Source organism: Impatiens glandulifera, chromosome 7 (genome assembly GCF_907164915.1).
Source record: "Impatiens glandulifera chromosome 7, dImpGla2.1, whole genome shotgun sequence".
NCBI lineage: Eukaryota > Viridiplantae > Streptophyta > Magnoliopsida > Ericales > Balsaminaceae > Impatiens > Impatiens glandulifera.
In genome coordinates, this window is record NC_061868.1 from 35,480,153 (window position 1) to 35,506,417 (window position 26,265).

Here is a 26,265-nt window from a genome sequence, read left to right on the forward strand (position 1 = left end):
ATCAAACAAATAAATTTTCTTTTTGAAAATAGTTGAGGTATGAAAACTCCAACACATCAAGTTGGCCTGAGATTATTTGAAAACCATGATCTTTTGTGAAGGCCCCACTTCTTTTTTAAATGGACTCCTTCTTCTTCTCTTTTGCTTGCTTTTCTTTGTAATAAATAATATTTCACCATTTCTTAGCAAAGAAGAAAGAAATGATGGAACCCACACATGCTCATGTTACAATTACACATATGTATGACACACAATCACAAATCTCTTTCTTTATCACTCTCTAGAGTAGTAGACATGTTTGCTCCAACTTCATCTTCCTCATACTTCTCCATCTTCTTCCTCCCAACCATTTTATTCATTTGTATAAACCCTTCTGAAAGTTCCATACAATCTTTCATCTATGGTGGCTGCTCCCATATAAACTACGCTCCCGGAACACCTTACGAATCCAACGTCAACTCGATACTCACTTCCTTTGTCAACTCAGCGTCATCAACTTCTTTCAACAACTTCAAAATTTCGGTCCCCGGTTCCACCCAAAGCGACGTCGTCTACGGCCTCTTCCAATGTCGTGGCGACCTAACCACCTCCGACTGTCGTGACTGCATTGCGGGTGCTGTGAGTCAACTCGGCTCACTCTGCCGTGACTCTACTGGTGGGGCGTTGCAACTCGAAGGGTGCTTTGTTAAGTATGATAACATCTCGTTTTTGGGAGTTGAGGATAAGAGTTTTGTGTTAAAGAAATGCGGGCCTTCGGTTTCGTACGCTTCGGATGAGTTGATTCGTCGAGATGCCGTGTTGGGATACCTAATGGCCGGGGGAGATTATTTTCGGGTGGGCGGGTCGTGGGATGTGCAAGCGGTTGCACAGTGCACACAGGATTTGAGTGGGGGCGAGTGTCAAGACTGCTTATCGGAGGCGATAGGACGGGTTAAAAGTGAGTGTGGGTCATCGACGTGGGGCGACATGTTCTTAGGGAAATGCTACACGCGATACACGGAACATGGGGTGCACTTGAAGAACAACGGTGAGTTGATGTTTGATTATCGCATTTATATTTGGTGGTTAATAATTTGTGGTTTAGCTTTGTTTTAAAATTAACTTACTTGCATTAATGTGAGTTATATATGTACATGGTTATGTAATTTGATGAAGTATTACTCATGGTTGTTTTATTTGAGAAAGAATTAATCCGTTTCTACTCATCTAGAGAAGAAAAAACCATTATTTTAGTTTGAGTTTGGGTTAGGTTGGTTACATGATTCAATGTTTTTCTCATTTTTGTGTCAAATATTTTAAGGTTATATCATACATATGACATACTCTCCTCCTCTTATGTATAAAATCTTAATGTATGTGTGTCTTTAACTCCAAGGTTTTTAAATTCTAGCTTGTGGTTCTTTTAAATTGACAAGAATTTTGGATTAAGAATTTACTATCATGAAATTCAGATTCCATTCTCATTTAAAACATCAAATTAGAATAAGAAGTTATTTATTGATTAATTGAACAGGTGCTTAAAAACTAATTAAGAGAACTGATTAATTAATGGGAAAACAAATAAACCAGTTTATTAATTTACAAGGGAAATAAAAATAATAATTTATTAACTCTCAGAAAAAGTGTCGTGTTTCAAACCATTTGGTGGCCAAATAAGATCAGATTTGAAGAATACTTTGCATTTGAGTTTTGACTACTACCTCCTCATGATCTTTACACACCAAAAAAGAAAAAGTAATAAAGAAGAAAAAGTAGAAGATATGTTAACTTTGTTGGAATAAGCAATATTCTCACACTTTTTAAAGTATCCAATGCTTGTTTATTTATTGGGTTCATCTTAATTTTAATTAGGTACACAATCATAATATTCACAAACTCGTAAAAAAAGTTATCCAATTCGAAAATTATAAGGTCATAGGTAGAGTTTTGATTAAATATAACCAACTTTATAAGACCGAATATACGATTTATTCCAAACAAATTTAATCCGCACTCATAAAATATTAACATATTAGGAAATTATATATATGCTCCAAGAAGTCTTCACGATGACGATGGCATGTGGCGATGAAATCACTTGTGAAGACAAGAACATCCCACCAACTTGACTCCCGATTCAGTTAATAATTTTTCTGTGATTTGAATTTAAGATATTAACCTTTAGAATTCAAAATTTTCCCTTCATGAGTTATTATCATTTTATATTTTTTTGTTAATGATTGATCTTCGACTATTAAATATTTAATCTTCGGTATAAAATCTTTACATGATATAAGAGTAAAATGCAAACAATACTAAAATGAAAACAACTCATTTAATTTCAACAATTTATTCTACGGATCAAGTATTACTATAACAAACATGACTTTTACCGGCACATAAATTAGGGTTTTGTGGCGTACATATGTGCCACTAATATTTTTACTTGTGCATAAATTAGCGTAAGTAAAAGTAGAGTCGGAAAATGTCTTTATCGACACGTATACGCTTGTAAAAAACTTTACTGACACATAATTTGTGCCGGTAAGGAATTAAAATGTGCAGATAATTAAATATATCCTAGACGTTTTTATTATTTTCAATTTCTTGTAATATTGTTTTTTTATATATTATAAATACAAAATTTAATATTTAAAATTAAATTAAAGTATTGATTTCTGCAACATGATAACAATTTTTGTTTTGTAATTTACTAGAAATATTTAATAAAAAATAACCTTTTGTAAAAACAATTTAGATACTTTTGTTATCCAAATTATGTTGTGATGTCTAAGCAAAAAATAATTCACTCGGCAAATATAACTTTAATCCACATTATAAAGACAAAAATACTAAAATGTAATCTAAATTATGTCATGATGTCCAAACAAAAATAGCTCACTCTGCAAGTATATTTAAAACCAACTTGTTCTAAAAAAAAAGTTCAAATAACACTAAAATGAAACTAGGGACTCAGATGAGAAAATATGACTAATAACTAAGTTTTTGACAAAGTCATTTGTTGAGCAAAATTTTCCACTTACAATGAAAAAATTACCTTCCAGGTGAATTTTCAAGAGTTATTTGACCATCAATATCTTGTTCTTATATTAGTGAACTAAAATATTTTGACGAATATGTGACTCACAGTAGTTACTAATTTTAAAATAGAGATAACTATCAAAAATCACTTCTTTTGAAGTTATTAGTGTTCATAAAAGAATAAAATTATTTATACCACAACATTAACGATTGTTTTAAACGATAGAGACAATTTTCAAATATCATACGCAGTATTCTTGTCCTAAGACTATAAATCTCTCAGGTTGATTCATATAGATGTCCTAATCTAGATCCATGTGTATAATACGGTCTTCACATTTAGTTGCTCAAGCTCCAAATTATACATCGCCACTATGACAAGTAATGCTCGAAATGAAATATGCTTCACAACTTGAGAAAATACATCAGTAAAATCAATCTCCATAATTTGATTATAACCTTCACACCCAGTCTTGTTTTAAACCTTGCACCTTCAATTTCAGATGTACCTTCTTTTCTGTTATATATTCACTTACAACGAATAGCCTTCTTTTCTAAAAGTAATTTTACGGGATTCCACATACTATTCTCATAAAGAGATTCAATTTCTTTTAGCATATCAATCATCCACTTGTCAGAATCATCACAAGTGACTACATCAAAATATGAAAAATGTTATTTATAAGAATTAATATATGAAGTTGAGTCTTCGAAGAGGTGAGGTCTAATATCACGTATAAGCCTGTCATTAATAATATATAGAGGTAGATTAGGAGGAACCTTATCATCATAAACGAATTTTATCACATGAACTAATTTTATCGCAACAATATATAGAGGTAGATTATAACATAGGTGTTTCGCCGAAAGTACACTTTCAACTTTTCAACTAATTATTACCTTTCTAGTTTATGTATTTTTGGTTTGGGCATTTTACAGTGTGACAAAAAAATAAGCATTTAAGATTTCACTAAAAAAAAAGTCTAATACTTTAATTACACTTTTCTTACCAAATGTCATAAAAGTTCAATCACACTTTCTACATTGGCAATTACTACATTGGTGATGGAGGTCGCAATAAATAAATAAATAAAAGCCCTCTAAAAAGCTCCATAATATATTAACACAATTTTTGGACATTAATTTTATCCCCCACAGTTACTGCATCTGGGGAATTTTCGGACGAGCAGCAGCATAAATAGAAGAATTAGCGTCGGGCTTAAGGTGTGAAAGTAGATGTTGTACATCTGGGCGCAAACTCTCTAGCGCTCTTCCGAAGAGAGTCAAAACTTCAGGCCTCGGTTTGCTATTTGCCTGAACAGGTCCACCCTGCCCTTCGTAGTGAATAATGTGATGACTAGAAAACAACCAAGATAAACATAAACGTATTATTGCTTAAGAAAACCATCTTTCTTCATAATAATCTGACAGTTTTTTGGTAAAAGAATGAAACTTACAGAAAGTCAGTGATATCGGATATATCTGATGCTTCAACTGGAGTTGATGGTTGAGAGTTTTTACCGAATACATCCACTAAGATGCCAAGAAGCAAGGATAGAGTCTACATGCAGATGACAACAATGAATTAAAACAATTTTTAATTTTTACCTATTAATATTATTACTGTGCAAAAAGAGACAAAAGTTACCTTATTGAAGAGAGCATGAGAATTGACCAATCTTGGTAGCAAAGGAGAAATTATTCGGAAAGCTATTCTCAACACAGCAACAGATGTAACTGGCCTCAGATGCTTGATGATCAAATGTGAACCTTCTAACCATTCTTGTGGAAGGTTATAGAAGAAGGCATGAAGCAAGCCTACGATGTTACCTACAAATTTAAAAATATATGCACAAATATTATAAGAGAACTACAACTGTGAAGGCGAAATCTAATTTTAGGTTAATGATTTCATTCTGAAACAATTTTTCAATGTGATATATTCATTGAGAGGAATCCCATATGAAAAGATGGTGTATTTGAACTTAGTCTAACCCAAATCTAGATACACCTAAAAAATATATTGTCGAAAACAAAATTGCTCTTCGGGGAGATACGATGTCCAAGAGATGGGTGATTTCTTCAAAAATTTCTCAAGAAGAGATCTACAAGCTATCCAAAGTTTGTAGTAATCAGAGTTAGAGAGCATACCACTCAGTCACACCTTTTATTCCACATGTATGTAATTTCTAACTTGTTGGCTTATGTTGTACCTAAAGTATTATGGGGGATGTCGTCTCTGAAGCCACTTATCATATAAATCACTTGCCTTCACGAGTCCCAAATTTTCAAAGACCATACCAACTCTTACGTTAAACCCAAAACTATTTGGTTACTCCACATTCGTACATGTTCACCCTCATAATAGGAACAAACCCATTAAAGGTTACAAATGCTACTCTCCTATCACAAAAGGGCATACATCCCTTCTTCAAGAACCAATCTTACTATCATAATTCTGATATTTAGGGGTGATATCTATAAAATATCAGTCACCCATCCATACTTTTTATCATTGACTAGTATAAGCTTCACCTTCACCTCATATTCAGATACCTCAATCTAAAAAGTCCACCATCATCGCTCAAAGAAAATGAACTTTGTGTGCACATAATGAAAAAATGGAAGTGGAAGACTCTTTACCTTCTCTTCTCCTCTCCTTCTGAGTGAGAAACGGAAAGAAAATTGATTTCTGGAACGACACGTGGCATCCTAGGGGAAAATTGGTTGAATCATTCCGGGACTTGTATGAGATCTCTAATAAAAAAAAAAACAAGAGTGGCTGACTTCTATAGACTAACTTCTGGTCTCACTGAATGGAGAATCACATCACATCGCCGCCTTTCGCTCGCTGAAGAGAACAGACTTGCCAGCTTAGTGGAGACCCTTATGCAAGTTACAATTCAACTGGAGTCTGACGACAGTTTTATTCTGTTTGGCTCCCCAGATTTTAAGACTAGTTCTATCTACCATGCGACCATCCAAGGAGCGCCAACTCAGTTCCCTTGGAAGGAAGTGTGGAAATTCAAAATCTCTTTTAGGATTTCTTTTTTTGCGTGGGAAGCAATTCATGGAGGGTTTTAACTACCTTTAAACTTAAAAGAAGGTGATGCATTTGCCAGTAGGTGTTGTCTTGGTAAGAAGAACGAGGAAACTATCGACCACATTCTTCTTCATTACGACCTTGCCAGAAACATGTGGGTCCTTCTACAAAACATTCTCAACTTTCAGTGGGAGGTGTCGCTTACTGTCTGAGAAAAATGAATAAGGTGGGGAGAAAACAATAACATCTGTGATGATTGGAATGCTATACCCCTCATAATGTGATGGACAATTTGGAAAGAAATGAATAGAACAATCCAAGAGAAAAGTTTTGGAGTTGAAAGAATCAAAGGCTTTATGCTAAACGCGTTTGCTTCTATTCGAAGAAGGAGATTTTGTACAGGTTGGGAATATTTTATCTTATTGGCATTTAGTCTTATTCTTCTCCTTCTGTTCTTTTGTTTTTTGTTTTCTCTTTTCTCTTCCATGACCCATCTGTAATTCAATAAACGCATCTTGCATTTTACTTTCAATGAAAAGTTGACCTTCAAAAAAGATGAAAAAATGGAAGAGACCGCCAAGCACACTCAAAACCAGGCACCAAGAATCAAAATTGAATCCAAGTGCAAAAGATCACTCACTATGACACCTAAACACAATGTTTCTTCACATATAGGCAACACTCTTGATGTCCTAATAGCTTTGAGTAAGGGAACCAGGTCATGGAAATTCCTTCCAACTATCGTGAGCACACAACATATAACACAAAATAAAAATTGTTGTCGAACATGGTCAATTTCTGATTTACCACCGAAAAAGAAGGCAATTGGATGCAATGATCTTTAAAGTCAAACATAAGGCAGATGGAGCACTGAAAAGATTCAAATCACGTCTCGACTCTCGTATCGAAAGGATTTTCAGTCTTATGGCATTGATTACCGATAAACTTTTGCTCCAATGGTCAAACTAAACAACATCAGAATTTTGAAATAGTTGAGTAGTGGGTTCTTATTATCTTGTTGTGATAACTATAAACTTAATAGTGGTAACTACCCACTTGTAGTTGTACTAATTGTATAAATGTACATGATACAGATTGTATTCTTTATTTCAATCATCATTTATGGAGGTCTTTAATCCCTCACTCAATCTTTAATATGAAAAATGGAACCTAGATGGGTGATGCATTTAGGAAAATCAAATGCCACTAAAAATCATCTTGAAGAAATGTAGAATTCTCTTTTTTAAGGAAATGGAGGAAAATATATAGAGCAAGTAGCATACCAATTGTTGTTGACGTGTTATCTTGAGCAGCCCATGTGGGATCTAGCAAAGCATAACCAACAGCAGAATCCAACTCACCCAATGACCTTTTAGCATCAGTGAGCCACCAACTTTCTTTTATTAGACGAGACACCTCTGCATAAAGTTGGACATGAAATTCTGGAGGAAATTGAGCCAAAAGAAGTCCACCAGCTTGGATGAACAAGCAAGACAGCTGCTGGCATGTGTAACCACTTCTAGAAACAAAGCTAGAATTTGTTACACCCGAAACTGACGGGGTTGTTGACCGGTTTGCACTCATTGAATCAGTACTCCCCCCTGAAGGAGAAGTTGGTAGGATGGAACCTGTTGCGGTTTGAGCTCCATGTAGTCCATTGTTTGATTGAATCAGAGTTGATTGTATATGAACCACAACCTGAACAAGAGCTGATACAATTTGGGATGTTGGTACAGGAAGAGACAGAATTTCTATCACTGCTGTGTCCAGAACTAGCTGAGTATTTGTCCCCGGGTCTTGGATTTGGTAGAATGGTTTCTGACCTTCATAGCTATGCGATGGTGACGTAATCTTGTTATTTATTGCACGGACCACGTAACTTGAAGCATCACCCACAAGTCCAGATTTCGATATATTATTGAGAGAAGGAATGACATTATTCACAAGGCCTAATAGAAGAGTTGCAAAGTATTCTAGTGGTGGGCAGATTGGACCGTTAGACGAATTCACGTGCTGAGCAAATGACTCGGAAAATGGAATCTGATGGAAAGAAAAAACAATATCAGATATAACCAAGAAAAAGAGAAAGAAAAAAAAAGATAAAATGTTACCTTTTTAGGATCCACAATGTTCAAGATCCTGAGAACAAGCTTTACGGGAAGATGACCATAGAAATAAGCAAGTATATCGCGAACAAACGTAAAATTGAAGGGGTAGTAACGAAGGAAAGTAGAATAAAGCTGCAGTATTCTATCAGCAGAGTCTGTGGCGTCATTTTCTATGAGCCTGTAGATGATTAAGGGAATGACTGGGAATAATCGTGCTGCAACATCATCATAGAATGTAGGATACCTATAAAGAACCCAAAAATGAGGGATATATATGTATATATATAGTTGAGACAGCAAATAAAACAATTACATGAATTGAAAGCGGAATTATAAGAAAAATATGATGAGCGACACAATGAAACAAAATGATAAAAGCATACAAGATAATTCATTTAAAGGTAATGAAATTTTAAAAGAGGGATATAGCATGAAGATTGATAAAGAAGTGCTTAGTTATTATGTTTTCTCCAAAGAAGAACCTGCCTACACAAGTTAAATAGAATATAAATAGACTTAAGATTTTGATCCTAAAACCACTAGGTAGGATGGTTAAGAAAGTAGTTCCATGTAATTAACTAAAATCCTGATTTAAATAGGAATCTCAATTAAATATTGTAAATACATAAAATTCAATTTGCAATTGAAATAACTCTCATAGTTATTACAAGAAAGGAAAAGAAGTGGATAAAATATACCCCCTCTTTCCTACTTTATGTGATTCCCTTAGGGTTTTGGGGTGAGTTTGAAGGAAGGTGGGGGAAATTTTGCACAAGAGTCAAATAATTCAGTAAGAATTTCATTGCCATTTCAAATCAACCAGCTTCATATTCCAAACAGAATAATATGAATGAATTGACTCAAAGGTCAGGCTTGGTTTTTAAATTTAAAGATCATATAAAATGAGATGGCGGAAGTATCTTATAGTTAGTAGCTTTACCTTTCCTTCCAAGATAAATGATTTCCAAGAGCCTTTTGCACTTCAACTCGTTTGTAAGTTCCAGCGTATAGCCAGTGTTCAGATGGGCCACAATTAAAAATGTAAAACTTGACCCTTTGTTGAAGCTCTTGTCTATCAAGTAAATTAATCTGCCATCACAGATTCCAATTTTAGAAAAATCTTGTACAAGTTGCCTTAAACAGAAGAATTTTCATATAAATATCATGATGGAAAATGCTTTCTATCATCTCTGTCACTGTTCAATGAAATAATACATTAAGAAAAATCAATGGAGATGAATAAGTCATGAAGGATACAATACAAAGAACTAGAAATCTTTTTCTCAAAAAAAACTACAAATCTTCAGACATGCTAGAATTGAATGGAAGTATGTAAAGTAAAATGAGTGCAAGTACACATACAGCAATATGCAAAGCATGGGGATCATCGTCGCGATCAATGAGTGCCAAAAGCAAGATATCTAACGGAAGCAACTCACTGTTCCAAACAAAATATGCAAGGTTGTTTGATGTTTTCAGTAGAACGTCCTGTAAAGATGTATGAAATTAAGTGTTATACAAAATGAATTCATTGACGGCTAAAGAATGACGAGTATTATACCTGAAGTGAATGTCCATGCTGTAGTTCTAATTGCATGTGATGTAAGAGGACATCCACCATTGTGTAAATGTTTGCTGTCACTTCTTCCGGAGAAATTTCTCTTATAACTCGTCCCTGAATTCGTTTCCATAGCATAAGATTGGTGATGAGCATAAACTAACAGAGAATGATTCAGCAATAGCACAACTCCTATCAATTGAGGAATGTATAGAAATTGTAGGATGACTAAAGATCTACAGGAGAAATGGTACAAGGAAAATTACAAGATTGGAATTGTTAATATTCTCGGGATGGCCATGCATTAAAACCCAAGCACCAGCACATAGGTATTGGCGATGTTGAGGAAAACTATGACTTATATATGTCACGACATAGGTGGGATCAGCTGATGGTGAAAGAAGCTGTTTGCACTGGTTTATCACAGTAGTTTCCACCTGCCAAAATACACAACAGGGACAAAAAGTGTCAAGTAATAACTGCTCAAACCAAAAAACGTTAAAACACATTCAGAGGGCCATTCTGTTTAAGTCAGTACAGATGTAAAGGAGGGGGGCCTTATACAATGACTTGTTTGGTTTTCCGTAGTTTTTTATTTTCATTTCTTTTTATTCAAATTCAAATAGATACAAAAAAATAACATAATAATATGTACAGCTGCCCTGTAAGTCTTGGACATTGACGAGATCAATCTTGTATCGATATGAGAGCTTGTTAGGGTTAGGTTTCTAACCCTTAATAAGTCGACGGATTGTTAAAGAAGTCGGCATGTTCTGTAATTCCTTTTTAATAAGCTGTGCAAACAGCAAATTTTTTAGATTTGGAATAAGCTGTGTAAACAGTAGGTGACAGTTCTTTGTAAAAGGCAGCAGCAATAACAGAATGGGCAGAAACAGCTGGCAGAATCAGTTAGAATATACTGCAGAAGGGTGGAAAAACAGTTAAGGCAGGAGCCTTAAATACCAGCTGCACATGAATGAAAAAAGACTACTGATCATTTTGAAAACTCTTCAGGTAATTCTGAATCTCTCTCTCTACTCGTACTCTAATTCTCTTCTAATTCATTATCATCTTCCTATCGATTGCAGGTCCTGCAATCATTCTCATTCTCTACTCACCTAAACCCTCATCTACTATGCAGTTATTATTAAGGTACTGCCTAATCTAGACTATATATATCGTGGAAGTATAATTCTCATTGTATCAGTATCCTTCCCCTTTGCTTATTGCACTTTGAAGAAAATGTTTTGTTCAACCAATAAAAGTTTTGTTTCCATGAAGATGATGTGGCTGCTTAATGCACCAAAGGTTGAGAATAGAACATATCTTTCAAGGAAACTATGGTCGAGGGGAATCAAGACTTTAACCTCTGAACAAAGTCTTAAATTCATGTGGCTAGACATTATTATTCCTCGTCACTTAATCATTTATCATCCAAAGTAATATTATGTTTTTCCATCACCTACCCATAGAGGAAGGCATTTCTGAACAATAAATAGAATCTAGCTTGAAATCAGAAGCAAAATGTATCATTTAAAAATGTGTTCGATATAGAAGCTCCTTTAATGGACAAAATTATTATCACAAAGATTTGAGAACTTGACTAGCAGATAAATGCATGTAAAATAAGATAAAAACCTGCTGCCAAGCCTGGATTGACAGACCCCTTTTATCTATCCTTCCACTCAAGGCTTCACGAAGAATAGAAGGGAAATGCCTAAGTGTTTTCTCTGACCATGTATGCTGACTGTTTGCCAGTATCTGCTCCAGCATTGTTGGGAGATATAGGAGATGCTCCTGCTCTGCAATTCCACGTGTTTTGATGATGATGGCAAAGCTAGTTATAATTATGCGATTCAAGGTCTCAGTGAATTCAGTAGGTCCCTGAAAAGAACAATGCACATTTTTACTTCTTTAGCATAAAAGCGAACACCCTTCAACTTATGAAATATGCACCTTCCCCTCCTTTTTCACAAAGAAAAACTCTCGAATAGACATGATGAGATTCATGCACAAGTTCTCAGCTAATCGAAACATACGATGATCTCCACGCTTTCCCTTCAGTGGAGAAACTACTTTGGTCAGATCGTACAACAACAACTTGCTTTTGGCTTCATACCTATGGCATAAAAGAAGAAACAAAACTATCTAGGTCACCAATAATAATAACTTTAAAAGTAATGATATTTTAAATTGCAGCAGAAACATGAACTTCCTATAAGATTAGTATGTGATATCTCTTCATTAATAAACACAACTCAGAAGCCACATTTTTTCCCATGCAATATGGAGGATTTGTAAGTAAACACTCATACCTTGTGGATATAAATAGACTAAAAACATTTGATTGTTACCAGAGAAATGATGGTGATATAGTTACGGATATAGAAATTGCATTGATTCATAACATAATATGTACTCTGATAACAAAGAAAATATTGATCGATGAGAAAATAAAACATAGTACTTGGATATGATGAATAAGTGAACTCAGATTGAGTCATCAATCCACCAGTTCTAGTACAAGGTAGAGCATGTCCTGAGTTGAGAAAGGAGAGTAAAATCAAAGAAGTTTAAGGATAACAATTGTTTTAAAGTGAAGGAATGACAAAAGAAGGCAACAAACTAACTAGAAAGTTTTTTTTTTAGAAAATGTTCAAGTCATAACAAAATATAACTGAGTAAGGTGATTCCATGTGGAGGAATAGGGAGAATACAATTTATTGTTTAGCCTGTCATAGGATTAGGGATATCAACTATCCTACAAGATGAGCAAGAATGGAGTCACCTGTATAAAGGAAGCAACCGATAGTTCAGAATTTCAAGAACCAGAAGAGATACTCCAGGCTTATTGTTTCCAGGGGAGGGATTCCTTGAGAGATGCTGCAATGCAATTTTTTTACAAGTATTATGAGTATGCATATTAAGTTATTAACAATTCTGCGTTCCTATCAAATTGTAAGGAACCCAAGAAAAAACCTACACTTAATTGGTGTCGGAATAAAGAATTAGGCACAAGAATCAACAATCTGGCATATGTCTCAACCATTGCAGTGCTTGGAATAACCTGCACTGAAACTTTGGAGGATCAATGATATCTCAAATTAATCTAACAACTTCCAAATGAAGCCATGATGAAATGCAGAAGAAACTTACTCATTAACCCTCAAAACACTGGAGATATAAGTAAATTTTCATCATAATCAAATAAAATATACATGAGAAATTTGGGCCTTGTTTGATGTGGATGATTACTTTGAGTACACGAAGAAATTAGGGGTAGTCAGAGTAGTTATTAGGCAATTCTAACTGCAGATCCTTATGATCAAGACATGATCACCACATTGAGTAAATTAAAGGGTAAAAGTGAAGGGCGGAAATAACGAAAAGAAACTCTATTCATGTCCCTGATGTTGGCAAATCAAAGTGCATTAAGAGGCTATTTGTCCCCAAAACTTCTAATTGTAGTCTAAAGTTCCATGATAACCAGCTCATATGCATAGGCTGTTATAGTTTAGAAAATCAAAAGGCTATTGTGCATGCAAGTGCCACAAAATAATGTTACCATATGATTAGGAATGCAATGGGGCGGATCGGAAAGTGGACTTATCATACCCACCCCGTTCTACTTCGGGAATTGTTATTACTACAATCCCTGCCCCTTTCGGTTTCTGGGATCCCGGAAGAGCACGTTTATACTATATTCTCAGAAAAGTAAATTATTTCTATGATAAAATTATCCTTTTATATAGTATATATAGTTTAATATATTAAAAATTTATATTATTATGAAAAAATAAACTTACAACTCTTATAAAATATAAAGGATAAATAAATATATTGTTAATATTGTGTATTTATTTGTTTATTAGTGTTCTGGGTGGAGGACACAAATAATATCCCCTGTCTATCACCGGTCAACTATCGGTCAAACCGGGGGAAAACCTTCCCAAAGGGGAAAATTCGGATCAGAAAACGCAGGCCGGATTATAATTGTCATCCTTACATATGATGTATAAGTTTCAACTTTCTAACATATAGTCCATCTTTTGTCTGTAAGTTTGAGAAGCATAGAGAACTAAAACACTATTGAAATAGCTTGTTTTATTCCAACAGTTTTATGTCCCTCACCAAACACCACTTATATTAGTATACCATACACCCACACTTATAGACTAATATCTTTATGGTCTTAGCATCTTGGGTCATATATCCATTGTATTCAATCTTTGATCATCCTTTCTCTTAGATGGGGTATCATTTGTATGTTACATACATTTGCCAACTTGGAAAGAATCCAAAATAGCATAAATTCCACAATTTTACATTAAATAATGTAGGTATTTTTCCTATAAGAATATAAGTGCAAAAAAAATTAAAAGTACTATAGAAGATATGCATTACCTGTCCAGAAAACATAGACTCTTCCAGCTGACCTGCTAGTTTTATGCAAAGATTTATTGAGAGACCAGATAATAATGCAACCGGAGGGGGACTAACTTCCCGCATTACCATCATCCTCTCATTCGGCGCCGAGTTTGCAGTTGGAAGCAGTTCTGAGATTCCAGCTGAAGTCAACCAACTCATCACAGTCTCGCAAGCAGGCTGTGCCATTGTGTGTGACAATACCCAAAACATCCCAACTGACCTGTTATCCAAATTCATGTAGTCTAACATGTGTTCCCCTGCAGTAAAGATCGTATTTGCATTATATAGGAAAATATTCCTGCTAAATAGTAAATTGTGAAGTTTAAATCCCTGTCATCTTTTATCATATATGTTTTCAATTTCCCCTTGCTTCTCATTGCCTGTAAATTGTGAATGCACTTCATGTTCACACCTCTTTTATAAATTAAACGTTTACCCTTTTTCATAAAAAAAAAAAAAAGAAATCATGAAGCTTAGAAATGGAAATTTTAAAATATACTAGCTCAGTCACTGTAGTGTAGCTCGGTGGCTAGAGTGTGTGCTTCTTAAGTGGAAAGTCGCGGGTTTGACCCCTATTGACAAGTTTCACCCTTCCAAAAAATATTTATATAGGCTCAGTGAATTTAAGATTTGAGGATAAGAATTCCCTTCTCTTTTTATATGAAATAGTACAAACTAAACTTATAGCTCATTTCATGTGACTTATGCCCTTCTCAATTTCCAAACTCTTATTTTTATCAAAAAGTTATTTGTCAGTGAACAACAATCATTTTCTACAAAATCTACAAAACTGAAGTAAAAGCTAGAACAAAAATGATTAACAGAAACCAAGGAAAGTGATATATCCACAAAGTCATGAACAAAAAGATCGGTTCAGCTTCCATTAGAGGGGAGTCCTACATTAATTACTCTTTAATATAAGAGGAAGAAACAACTTGATACGAGAGGGTTAGATTTCCTAACACAAACCTAACCCTAGAATAATTAATATGGAAATAAATAATTATTAATATGGGAATAGATAATTACTAATATGGAAATAAATAATTAATAATAAGGCAATAGTTAAAAAGGTGGGATTGGCGGAAAAAATGACTATGACAACTAGAGGGTATATAAGGAAGAGATCCTGATTTGTAAAAACACACAAGACATTATTCGAGAAATCTCTCAAGTCAACTTCTCTCTCTATCTTCTATCTTCTTCTTCCTTAATCGTTAATCTCTTATCCACTCACCTAATACTCTCCATTGCAGATTGCAATTGTGAATCTCATTTTTACCCTCCATTCTATTCTATTATATTCTATTCTCCACTTTAAATCAAGGTATCTCTCACTTTTATTTCATCAGCGATCCTCCATGATTTTAACAAGTCGGTTATTTGTCGGCACTGTTTCGCGATTAACTCCCACGATTCTGGCTGCCCTTTCTTTTGTATATGTCGTGGATCGTCCATTGCGTATGACCCAAACTCACGCCGCAATAGTTGTTTTAGTTCTCTCCACGTCAATCCTCTGCTGAGAGTTTTCATGATCACATGTTCCCTAAGCCTCGTAGTGCCTTTTCCCTCATGTGACTTGTCGCAAGATGCACCTTGTCTTCTTCAAGCGTATCGTTAACCCGAAAAAATCTTTCTGCCTCATAAATTCTGTCTTCGGCATCTTCGACATTTTCTCCAAAGAATTTGGGAAAATTCATTTTACAATTCACCACACTTCATTCATTCTTGCGCCTGACTGCGGTTACGGATTTCATTCAACTCCTCGTCGATATGTGTTTCCACCATATTGTCAAGAACGTCACTTTGATACCAATGATATACCTAAACTTGAATTAGGTATATATCTTGAAAGTAATGAACAAGATAATTATAATTAAGAACGAAGAGAAGAGAATAATTAATAGAGGAGAGATAGAACCCTAACTGCTAGGGTGAATACAATGGGGAAGAAGGAAGAAGATAGAGAGAAAAGTTGACTTGAGAGATTTCTCAAATAATGTGTTGTGTGTTTCTGCAAATCAGGATTCCAGTTGCCATAATCAATTTTCCCGCCATTCCCACCTTTTTGGCTATTGCCTTATTAATATTTATTTTCATATTCATAATTATATATTCCCATATTGATAATTATTTATTTCCATATTAATTATTCTAGGGTTAGGTTTGGGTTAGAAAACTTAACCCTAACAATCTCTCGTATCACAACCTTATAAAGAGGTAAGAAAGACCGATGAAATGCAAAAGAGGAAAGAATAAAACTATATCAACTTCATGAAATATTGCTCACCTTTGGGTGTTTGCCTCCACCATTCATCAATCTGTTTCCCTTTTTGAAGCAGCTCATTGTTGACAAATTCTCTGGTTTGTGAATTCAGTGCCCATATACGTAAATTCTGACAACTACTTATAAAGTCAAGCAGGGTATTTTGAGGACTATTAGGATCTGCAGTCCTACCTTCTTTATGGAAAGACAGAATCTTTCGTGTTGTCTCCTCCTATCAGCAAAATAATGTCAGCATTAATTATAGATAGTTAATAGCAATTACAAAAAGTAGATGACAACCTCAATGAAAGCAAGAACTGTAACATAGTCATCTTCACAACAAAATGTCATCATACAGATTTAACTTAGTTATTCAACAATATCTTGAAAAACAAACAAATCAAATGCATGCAAGTTTCCTATAGAAGGTTTACCATCAAATTAAGGAATTTAGACTCCCCACTCATTCTGTTCCATTTTATTGACCAATACTACCAATTAGGTTGGAAGTGTTCACACATTTATGGTGTTAATAGGAGTAAGGTCTGGATGCCAAAAACATACCGCAAAGGAAAAACTATCATGATAGATCAAGGTGCATAATAAGTATGTACCTAAACTAAAATCATGTAACAAATACAAGCTCCATACCTTTCTTGAATCTGTATTCAGAGCAATCATCACAAGCTCAAGCCTTATAATTTGAACAAGCAACCATGACACATGGTTGGAACGAAGAATACTCTGCTCATTCTCTGCAAAGCGTAATACTAACGTGTCCACAAAATCAACAAAATCAATGCACCCGTTCTTTATGAGAAAGTAAAAAGCATCCGCAAAAATAAGCCACTCCTGCCAGCAGTTTATTTCTGCACCAAAAATCAATAATAAGATGAAAGGAACTACTCGTAATAGAGGTCAAATGAAGCAAAGTGAAAGCAACATCAAACCATCATAACAAAGAAGAAAAAACTAATTATTGTCAAGTTGACAATAGCAACAAAAGAGGAAATTATTGTCAAGAACCAAAATATTGAGAACAAAAAAGAAACCCAAAAGAAGAATGACAAACAAGGTGATGATTGGATTTAGAAACAGTTGTGGGCCTAATCTAATATTTTTCCATCTGAACAAATTGTGAGGCTAACAATTGAGATAAGGAAAAATAACTATGAAAAGAGAAAGAAATCATAACAGCATATAGTATATACATTGAAAATTAAGAACATTTTCAGCAACAGACTGAAAGAAAACATTCTGAAAATTTTAGTCACAACAAACCATTCAAAGGAAGCAAGAGCCAACAGATTAAAATGCCAACAAAATAAGGTCTCCTAGTAAATCCAACCTTTCGTCTCCAAGAAGTTTGAGAAATACAACTCTTATATATTACTGATATAATGAGATGATACTGATTCTTTAAACTTCTTAACAGCAATACGCTAAAGAATGTGTATTACAAAACTAGTTTAGAACAATTTTGCTCAATTACTTATATAATGCAATGGGTAATCTACCTGAATTTGTCAACTTCAACAGTTCAACAATCCTATCAATTATTGCTTCACAAAGCATTTCAGGAGTAAATACAGCACCAGGAGTGGGCACTTGAGCTTGAGCTCTATGACATGGAGCTAGGACAAGCACTCTCTTCCACCAATCAGCTGAAGGACTCGTGCGAAGAGCATGTCGAAGACATCGCAAAGCTCTCTCCCAGTCAATGGTTCCCCGCTGAATAGAAGCCGCAAGGTCCTACAAGAAAAAAGAGTGACTTTTCATGCATTGATAAAATGTTAAAGGCTACTGCTTCATCCTTCACCACCATATGGAACAGAATGTGATTTTATATCAACCAGACTTCAAGATGTACATCAATTCCTCAATACCAACATGGTTCTTCTAGCATCCATAAAACTAAGGTGCAGAAATGGTGGCAAAGAATTTCAATATAGCTACTATAAGATATGACTTTTGAAGCATAAATCCAACACAGGATAATATGCAGTATCCACCATTTCCCATAATATAGAGTAATATAAGGAAGTACATTCAAGCAGTCTTCTGATGATTATGGACTTCCATTAAACCATATTATACATAGTATTGTATATCTAGTTATTCATCTTGTTTATAATTTACACAATATGAACTGATGGGTTGTTTGGTATTTTTTATGTTAAAACATATATAAATATTAAATAAAAACAACAACAAAAATGTATCTCAATAATATATTATTTTAGACTGGAACTTTAAAATGGTCTTATTTCATAGAAGTTGTAGAATTTTAAGTTTCTCTAAAGAGAAAGAAGATGGGTGAAGGTATATGTTAAGAAGCAAGAACAAATCTTTTAATTGATAGATCTTTTGATTGATATGAAAAACACAATAGATAGATAGTAGGCATATAAATAATAATTAAAGAAAAAGAAGTAAATAAGAGGACTATGTCCCAAAAAGAAATAACTCCAGCATATGGAGCCCTAAGAACAAGAAGAAGATGATAAAGAGGAGAGAGGCAAAGTTCAGAAGTAAACCTAAATTAAATCCAATATCACTTGAAATAATTAGGGTTAGGATTAGAGGGTCAATGAAACCATGTGAATGGTTTGAATTTTATTTCAACAGTTATTAACAGAAGAAATAATGCAATTAACAGTTATTAGTCGCAGAAATAAGGCAGTTGCCCAAAGGAGGTTGATAGCAGTTGGCGGCAAAGAAGGTTGAGTAATGACAACTGGAATTAGTTCTGGTGGGAAAAAGGTTAGGTAATAAGGATGACGGGAAATTCAGTTACAGAAACTATTTATTAATAATAATAAGGAAAAGACACAGCTAAGGGATTACGTTTTTTAGCAGATTGTTATCTTTCTCAAGGTTCTACCTAATTCCTTCTCTCAATTCTCTATTCTCATCTAAACCTAATTATAACATCTCTCTATTCAATCTCACTTTCAACTGCAGGAGTATGCGATTGAAATTCTATTTCTCAACCTAATCTTCATTCTCACTATTCACAATTATAATACCTAGCTTTGTCATTGTCACCGATGAATTCTAATTTGAGCTATAACACAATTAAGGCAACTTCTGCATCGCTGCTACCTCTCTATTCAACCTTTCAGTCATTCATCACAACTAGAGTGCATATAACAATTAAGCCCTTGAATAGAGGGGGCTAAAAGAGTAAAAGCATTCCACCTTTGAAGATTGTGGACAAGGTTTGCAGCAGTCACAGTATCAATATCAATTCTAAATAAGAAGAATTATAAATGCTGTGTTCAGATGTTTCAATTTTTTAACAAACAGCAGCATAGCCTTTTTATTATTTATATCTTGATGAAGTGGCACAACATACCTCCCCATGCAATGGTTCTCCCAGAACACTAGGATATGTGATGGGCGAAAATCGCACATTAGTCACTACTTCGCCAGACAGATTAATTGAGACCTGAAATTGAAACCTTGGTGTTGCAAATGTTGGACAGTGAAGATGTTGATCTAACATTTGCATGTGTGTGGCCATCATATCTCTCCTTCTATGAATCTCGAGAATAAGTGTGAATAGTGATTCATCGTCTGGTATGTTTTCAAGGAACTGCAAGCCACTTCGTAGCAGTTCATAAAATGGAACACGGCATTTATCATCCTCGACTAATAGCCAAATAACGTCTAAACAGCTATGAAGCCATTCAGTGAGGGCTTTGTCCAGTTTCCACACTTTTGCACTACTGATATCATCTGCTCCTTGTTGCCTCTGGTCCCAATTGACCAACCAGTTCAACATGTGGTTCAAAATGTCAGCATGAGTCACCGGCTTTAAATTGGACTGCAGACCAGTTAAAATGATCTTGCAGCACAACTGACGTAAGCTGCTAATTGCATTATCCCTTACGGATGAAGTCATCCTACTGGTGGATTGTTGAACATCAGACAACTTCATTGGTGACAGAGTTGCACAAGATGATGGTTCATTTGCTGATTGAGCAGGAGATCCAACACCCTGAACAGAAGGCATAGGAGATGTAGGATTTGCTGGCTGAAAATTTGTTGTGGTGATTGTGGTTGAATTTGGAAGCATTCCAGATTGGGGAAAGCTTGTAGATGAGATGGCAGATGCAGATTGATTTCCTTGCCCACTTGACATCTCTGCTGATGAAACTGAAGAAAGAAGCGGGGGCAAAAAGGTATCCCACTTTATGTAGCCTATGGAACATAAAATACGTAAAGCAAATAGAAGAAATTCCGCCCGAGGTGCATGACTACTGCACTGAATAATTAAAGAAATGAGAACTGATTCAGTCATGTTTCGCAATTGCTCCTGTTCCTGAAACATAACAGCAAATCATTAACAAACCGATTCAGTTCAATATCACAATAACAAGAACAAACATAGTAGACTGCATAATGAAATTAATCTACTCTCATCTAGTCCAAATTTTAAGGCTCACAGGGAACTGGCTCTGAAGCTGTTGAAAATCCAAAAGAAATTGCTCATTTCGAGGTGGGAGCTCCCTGTTAAGAGCAGTTACACGTTTCTGTGTTTTGTTCCTGGAGATTTATTACATCATTTAGTCCAAGACTACAATCAAATTCTTAAAATGTGATCAGTTTACATCACAACAAATACTTGCAGTTCCACTAAAGAATGAAACCGTAAAAAATATTGACACAACATACAATGAGGAGGAACGGGACCATATAAAGAAGCCCCTCAGAATTCACCTTGAGAGCTCATACATGTTAGATGTATTGGTAATCAATTAGAAAAACAAGAACAGATGCAGGAGGCATGTAGGTTATTCTATAAACATTATGATCCTTGGAACAACTAATTCTTGGCTCTTGCAGATACTGTAAGAAGTATATGATAAAGTAAATATTGATGCAACCATTCCATGGAGTAATATCATGATCCATAGTGAGCTTAATTGTGCTGCAAGTGCCCTAACAAAAAGGAAAACAAGCTAAACTCTTCTAGGAAAGGTTATATAATTGAAAAGGAGAAAGTTGGCGTTTGTTCAATACAACTTTATGTAAAGATGTTGTATAGTGCAATTCACAATAGAAATAAAATCCACGTTTCATGCGAAGAATTCAAAAACAGAACATAAAGGAAGCTCAACTTTCAACAACTAGAAATGTTCCGAAAACATACGGAGGTTCTCGTATAGAATCATCGGGTTTCTGACGGGTAGGCGGGGTAGTCCTCTGAGAAAATAACATTTTCTTTTGATCAGATACACAGGGAAGGAGATGATGAATTCGGAATTATGTAAGAAATGTAATAAAGTGGATGAAATTTGTGACTTACTCCCAAGTAGAGGTTGAAGAGATCAGTAATAGCTGCTCTGGCGGGGTGGAGCTGGTAAGCTCTTGAGGCTCTTTGTTGCTGGTTCTGCTCCATATTCTTCTTCGGCTTCTTCCTGCCGTCGCCGTCGCGGGAAGCGTCCCTCTAATAAATTGGACTGTAAAGCTGACCGACCGCAAGACAGAAAAACGTAGACGACTCCGAAGTCGAAACAGAACATGTCTTGAACCGGGTAAATCGTCATTTAGGAAACTTAGGGCCAAATGGAACTCGAGTTCGGCCCATCTTTTAACAAAAACTTTTTTGTTTCAAATTTAAAATATTAATTAAATTTTAAACAAAATGTTGAAAAAAAAGTCAAGGATACTGATTTTTTTTTTTAAATAAGTGAGATTTGAGTTTGGTTTTTCTTTTTTATTTGACTTTTTTTTTTTTTTTTTTTTTTTTTGTCTAATCTAATTTTTATATCGAATTATAATCTAAATGATATTTACCCTACGATCATAGGCCTCATCATGGCTCGATCGAGCAAGTAGGATGAAGAACAAACAAAACACAATTGATAGTTTTTTACTTAATCTAATCCACTTGTTTCACAAACCAAATGGAGAAAATCCACTCTTAAACCATCAATCAAGCTTTGGAAATTATCCGTCATTAAAACTTCAAGTTTTATATGGAATTTTGGAATTTTTGTACGAGGTCTTAAAGCTATGGATGCTTGGACTAGAGATTTAAAATGATTGAATGATCCAACAATCTCTAGTATGTGGCTTTAGGCTTTTCGCGTGCTTCATTCCTTGTTGGGTTGGGCCTTTTTTGTCTCGGTTCATTAGCATTCTACCTTTCAAGCTTGGCAACACCAAAAGTCATAATTTCAACGAAAATTCTTGCAACTACATGGCTTAATAGGTATATAGTGTCGGCTCCGAATTTTGGGCTGCCCGAGCCTAAAGATAACGTCAATTTTGAAAGCTAAAAAAATGATTAAAAACAAGTTTTAGGTGAGGTTAGAACTCATGACTGATAAAATCATTTTGTGTATCTCCTAAACCACTAAGCTAAATTTATTTATACTTAAAAAATACTAGAAATATCTTTTTTATTTTAATAAATGGACTGCCCTGACTGCCCTAGCTCGGAGGCTTGCTAGGCTTACTCCAGGACCGGTCCTGTAGGTATACCTCTGTGAGTCTGGATAAAGAAGTAAGGAAGGGCTCAGCCTAAAGCTTCAAGCGAAAGGAAAATGGGTAGGTCGCTCTATTAGTGCACTAAAGATCCAATAATAAAAGGTTAATTATCCTAATCATATCACTAGAATAAAAGAAAAGAAAAGATCAAGGCCTACGAGCATTCTGTTATAACCTTCTTTGTTACAAGTCACACAAATTAGATTCTTTATAATTATTTATTTTAGTTCGAATAAGTTGATTTTGACACATTTATTTTTAAAAAATTCAAATACTATTATTTATTAAAGGTAAATTTGATATATATAAAAATTATTAATTTTATAATATGAATATAACTTAATATAACATTTTAAATTTCAAAAATATAAAAGAGAAATTAAATATAATTACAGTTGTGATAATAGTTATATTATATAAAATAATAATTTAATTGTGTAAATATAAATATAAAAATATAAGTAATTTTAAATGTATTTAATAATAAATTATAATATTAATAAATATTTATAAAAAAGAGTAACTAAGTTGAATAGTAAACTAATTGTTAGGATCGAGATCGCCGAAGGAGACTGGGGTCTCGCTAGGGTGAACGCTTACACACACGCCGGTTGATAATAACCCTATTAGAGGTTGATTATCGGTTTCTATTTTTCGCAAGTTGTCACAAACTCTTCAACCGAGTTCAAGTACGGAAGTGTTTGTTTCAAATTGAAGCAACGAATAATCGGTTTGGAAGATTTAGAAAGTAAATAACACAAGACACAAGAGATGTTTACGGATGTTCGATGTAAACTCTTCTACGTCACCCTTTCTTCTCAGGCTCAAGAATGATACTCTTCTCAACTTTGAGAAGAGTATTCACTAGAAGATTTGGTTAAATACAACACACTTGTACACAACCCAATCAAACATCCAAAACTTAGTTGTTGCCTGCTTTCGAACTCCTAGCACACACACAACACTGGTTGGTAGACACTCTATCAACTTATAAAGGACTTGATACAATGCTTTTCGGTATGAAGACACTTGCACACACACAAAATATACTGAAACAAAAACTTGTAGAGAGTTTTTATTAACAAGAGAGCTCAAATTATCTTCAAGGTTCTATTGCTTATGTTCTTCCTTTAATCTTTTTATATATCCAAAGCACACAACAACGATCATGTTTTCTCTAACGGACACTGGTCCTCTTTTAATTTACTTGGCTTCAGAATGGTACAATGGAGAAGATCTTCTTTGATCTTGTCTGTACTTGGATAATAATAAGCCAGGAAATCATTAATTGGTTTAATGATTTCAGAGGAGAATGCAACATACATTTTTGTCTTCTAATTGATCAGTCTAAATTAGGCTGACAGACATTTGCTCCCAAGAAGTCGTCATTAGACTTGCACTAAAATGACAACATATCAATCCGAGATTATAAAAGTTGTTTTTCCAGACTACTCGTTATGATTAGGTAATGGAAATTCAGATGCTCTATTTAAATAACCGGAGCTCATTTAATACTGCCTCATATAATACTGAATGCATTTAATAATTAGAGCCACATATAATACCGAATGCATTTAATACCGGAACCGTAGTGAAATCGATCTGGAAATCGACCGACCGGTAAACCGATGTCACTACCGGACTGATCTCCACTACCGGTTCCAGTTCTTTGACACTACCGATCTCGCCTACGTGGCAATTTCGGTATTTTCTCAGTCTCCCTGAAATAACAAAACTCTAATTATTATTTGCCTACGTGGTAATTTCGGTATTTTTTCAGCCTCCTTGAAATAACAAAACTAGATAAGAGTGTTACCACTGCACTACAACACTTTGTTGTTATCATTAAAACAATTAATATACTTGATATGACTTAGCAGTTATATATATAGTTTAACTTATATATTTAATTGAACTTAGTTTTATCTATTTATTATTAAAACTTTTCATAAATTCTAACAATTATATTCTAACACTAATTTAGTTTGAAAAATAATGAATAAATTAAGATATCTCGAGAAGTTAAACTCTAATTCCATGAACTCTTTATTAAATCCCGAGTCCCGACGAATAAACCAACTGTAATCCATCTCGTCTTATTTATAAGAGATTCTAATACGAAAGAAGAAGAAAAGGACGATGGGCCTTATAGGACATCAAACCCCCAACTTAGAGGTGAAAATAGTTCGGGTTGTTCTTTCTTCCTTAGGCAGGTCTGCCTTGTTGTGATAGTGCATGTGATAAAACACAAAGAAAGTATATTCTCGCTCAAGTGGAATACATTCTACTCTAAACTAAATTCGATAGAGAACAATTTGACAAATCTTTGATATTTTTATATTTAAGAAGTTAGGTTTTGTTTTAAGTGAGTGAAAGATATTCGGGGTTGTCTTTGTCTTTAGCTTGGCACCAAGGTTATTGCATGGTTTAGATGATTCCGAGGATAACATCTTCTTAGACCTTTCTTCTTCTTCAATACGAGCGAAACAAAGTGTTCATCGGCTAGTTGTGCCCAAATAAAGACCAGACTTTACTAGTTGTTTCTATCTCTTTCATTTCTTTGTAATGGGTAGTCTGTCAGGTTGATAATAAAATATCATTCCCTCTCAAAGTCTCTTTTCAAAATATTCTAATATAAAGTTTAGTTAGGTTTTACACATTTTTAGAAACCAGATCTTAAAGTATGAGCGTCTATTTTCTCTATTCAATATATGCACATATACCAAATAACACATAATTTAGTTAACAACATATGTTGTAATCAAGAAAAAATAATACGATGAATCATATGGACAACATTGCCCTCGTAATTGGATGTACTTAACAATTGATAGTAGATCGTAGACATTTGAGCATATAGATGTATATGTGGTATTTTCACAATGCAACGTTTACACATCTTGACAAGTAGAAGGAAACGTGCCTTGTTGGGCTTTTTCCCAAGCAATTCAATCAAGAAAAAGTGTGAAAGTAGAATTTCACATTGTTTTTCGGGTTTCTTGCCCTCAAAAAATAATCTTGCGGGATAAAGAGTGTAACATTCTTTATTTTGGGTAGTTTGGCAAACTATTTGTTTCGAGTTAAAGCATCTTGATTCAATCCCCAATAAATTCGATAGTAATATGAATAGGTTCCTGTGACCTGGTTAAGGTTAGGTTTTTACCTAAGTTAAAAGTTTGTCATTTTAACCATTATTTTTATTTTAATCAAATGTCCCTAGTGTTAAAATAAAGGTTTGTGTTTTTTTTATTATGATTGGAACTGAATCAATGACAAACTGTCTACGTATTCTCATCAAATGATAAATCAGGCCCAACGTAGTTCTAATTATAAGAGAATT

At 34.4% G+C, this 26,265-nt stretch overlaps 2 protein-coding genes across 2 annotated transcripts; one reads left to right on the forward strand and one right to left on the reverse strand.

The window, feature by feature from the left end:
- The first annotated feature begins 219 nt into the window (after nucleotides 1-219).
- Nucleotides 220-1,198, forward strand: LOC124945921 (plasmodesmata-located protein 6-like). Its single transcript, XM_047486446.1, has one exon. The coding sequence runs from the start codon at nucleotides 223-225 to the stop codon at nucleotides 1,093-1,095; it is 873 nt and encodes a 290-aa protein (XP_047342402.1). The 5' UTR covers nucleotides 220-222; the 3' UTR covers nucleotides 1,096-1,198.
- Nucleotides 1,199-3,976: 2,778 nt separating this feature from the next.
- LOC124944675 (mediator of RNA polymerase II transcription subunit 23) lies at nucleotides 3,977-21,925 on the reverse strand. The gene is made up of 21 exons (XM_047484997.1): nucleotides 21,739-21,925; nucleotides 21,583-21,635; nucleotides 20,876-20,975; nucleotides 19,783-20,751; nucleotides 17,942-18,176; nucleotides 17,076-17,293; nucleotides 16,449-16,656; nucleotides 14,135-14,415; nucleotides 12,714-12,797; nucleotides 12,519-12,613; nucleotides 11,687-11,849; nucleotides 11,369-11,614; nucleotides 9,997-10,167; nucleotides 9,734-9,847; nucleotides 9,535-9,660; nucleotides 9,113-9,261; nucleotides 8,176-8,416; nucleotides 7,348-8,104; nucleotides 4,670-4,851; nucleotides 4,479-4,582; nucleotides 3,977-4,378 (listed from the first exon to the last, which is right to left on the reverse strand). Exons 1-21 carry the CDS (start codon nucleotides 21,829-21,831, stop codon nucleotides 4,180-4,182), a joined length of 4,788 nt encoding a protein of 1,595 aa, XP_047340953.1. The 5' UTR covers nucleotides 21,832-21,925; the 3' UTR covers nucleotides 3,977-4,179.
- Between the last annotated feature and the right edge of the window lie 4,340 nt (nucleotides 21,926-26,265).

What these genes read in the sequence shown, in the direction of transcription:
- LOC124945921 (XM_047486446.1), top strand. Translation starts at nt 223, where the DNA reads ATGTTACAATTACACATATGTATGACACACAATCACAAATCTCTTTCT.
- LOC124944675 (XM_047484997.1), bottom strand. Translation starts at nt 21,831, where the DNA reads ATGGAGCAGAACCAGCAACAAAGAGCCTCAAGAGCTTACCAGCTCCAC. An exon ending in CCCATGCTTTGCATATTGCT is followed by an intron (nt 9,262 to 9,534) that starts GTATGTGTACTT and finishes CTGTGATGGCAG; the next exon opens with ATTAATTTACTTGATAGACA. An exon ending in CATTTATCTTGGAAGGAAAG is followed by an intron (nt 8,417 to 9,112) that starts GTAAAGCTACTA and finishes GGTTCTTTATAG; the next exon opens with GTATCCTACATTCTATGATG.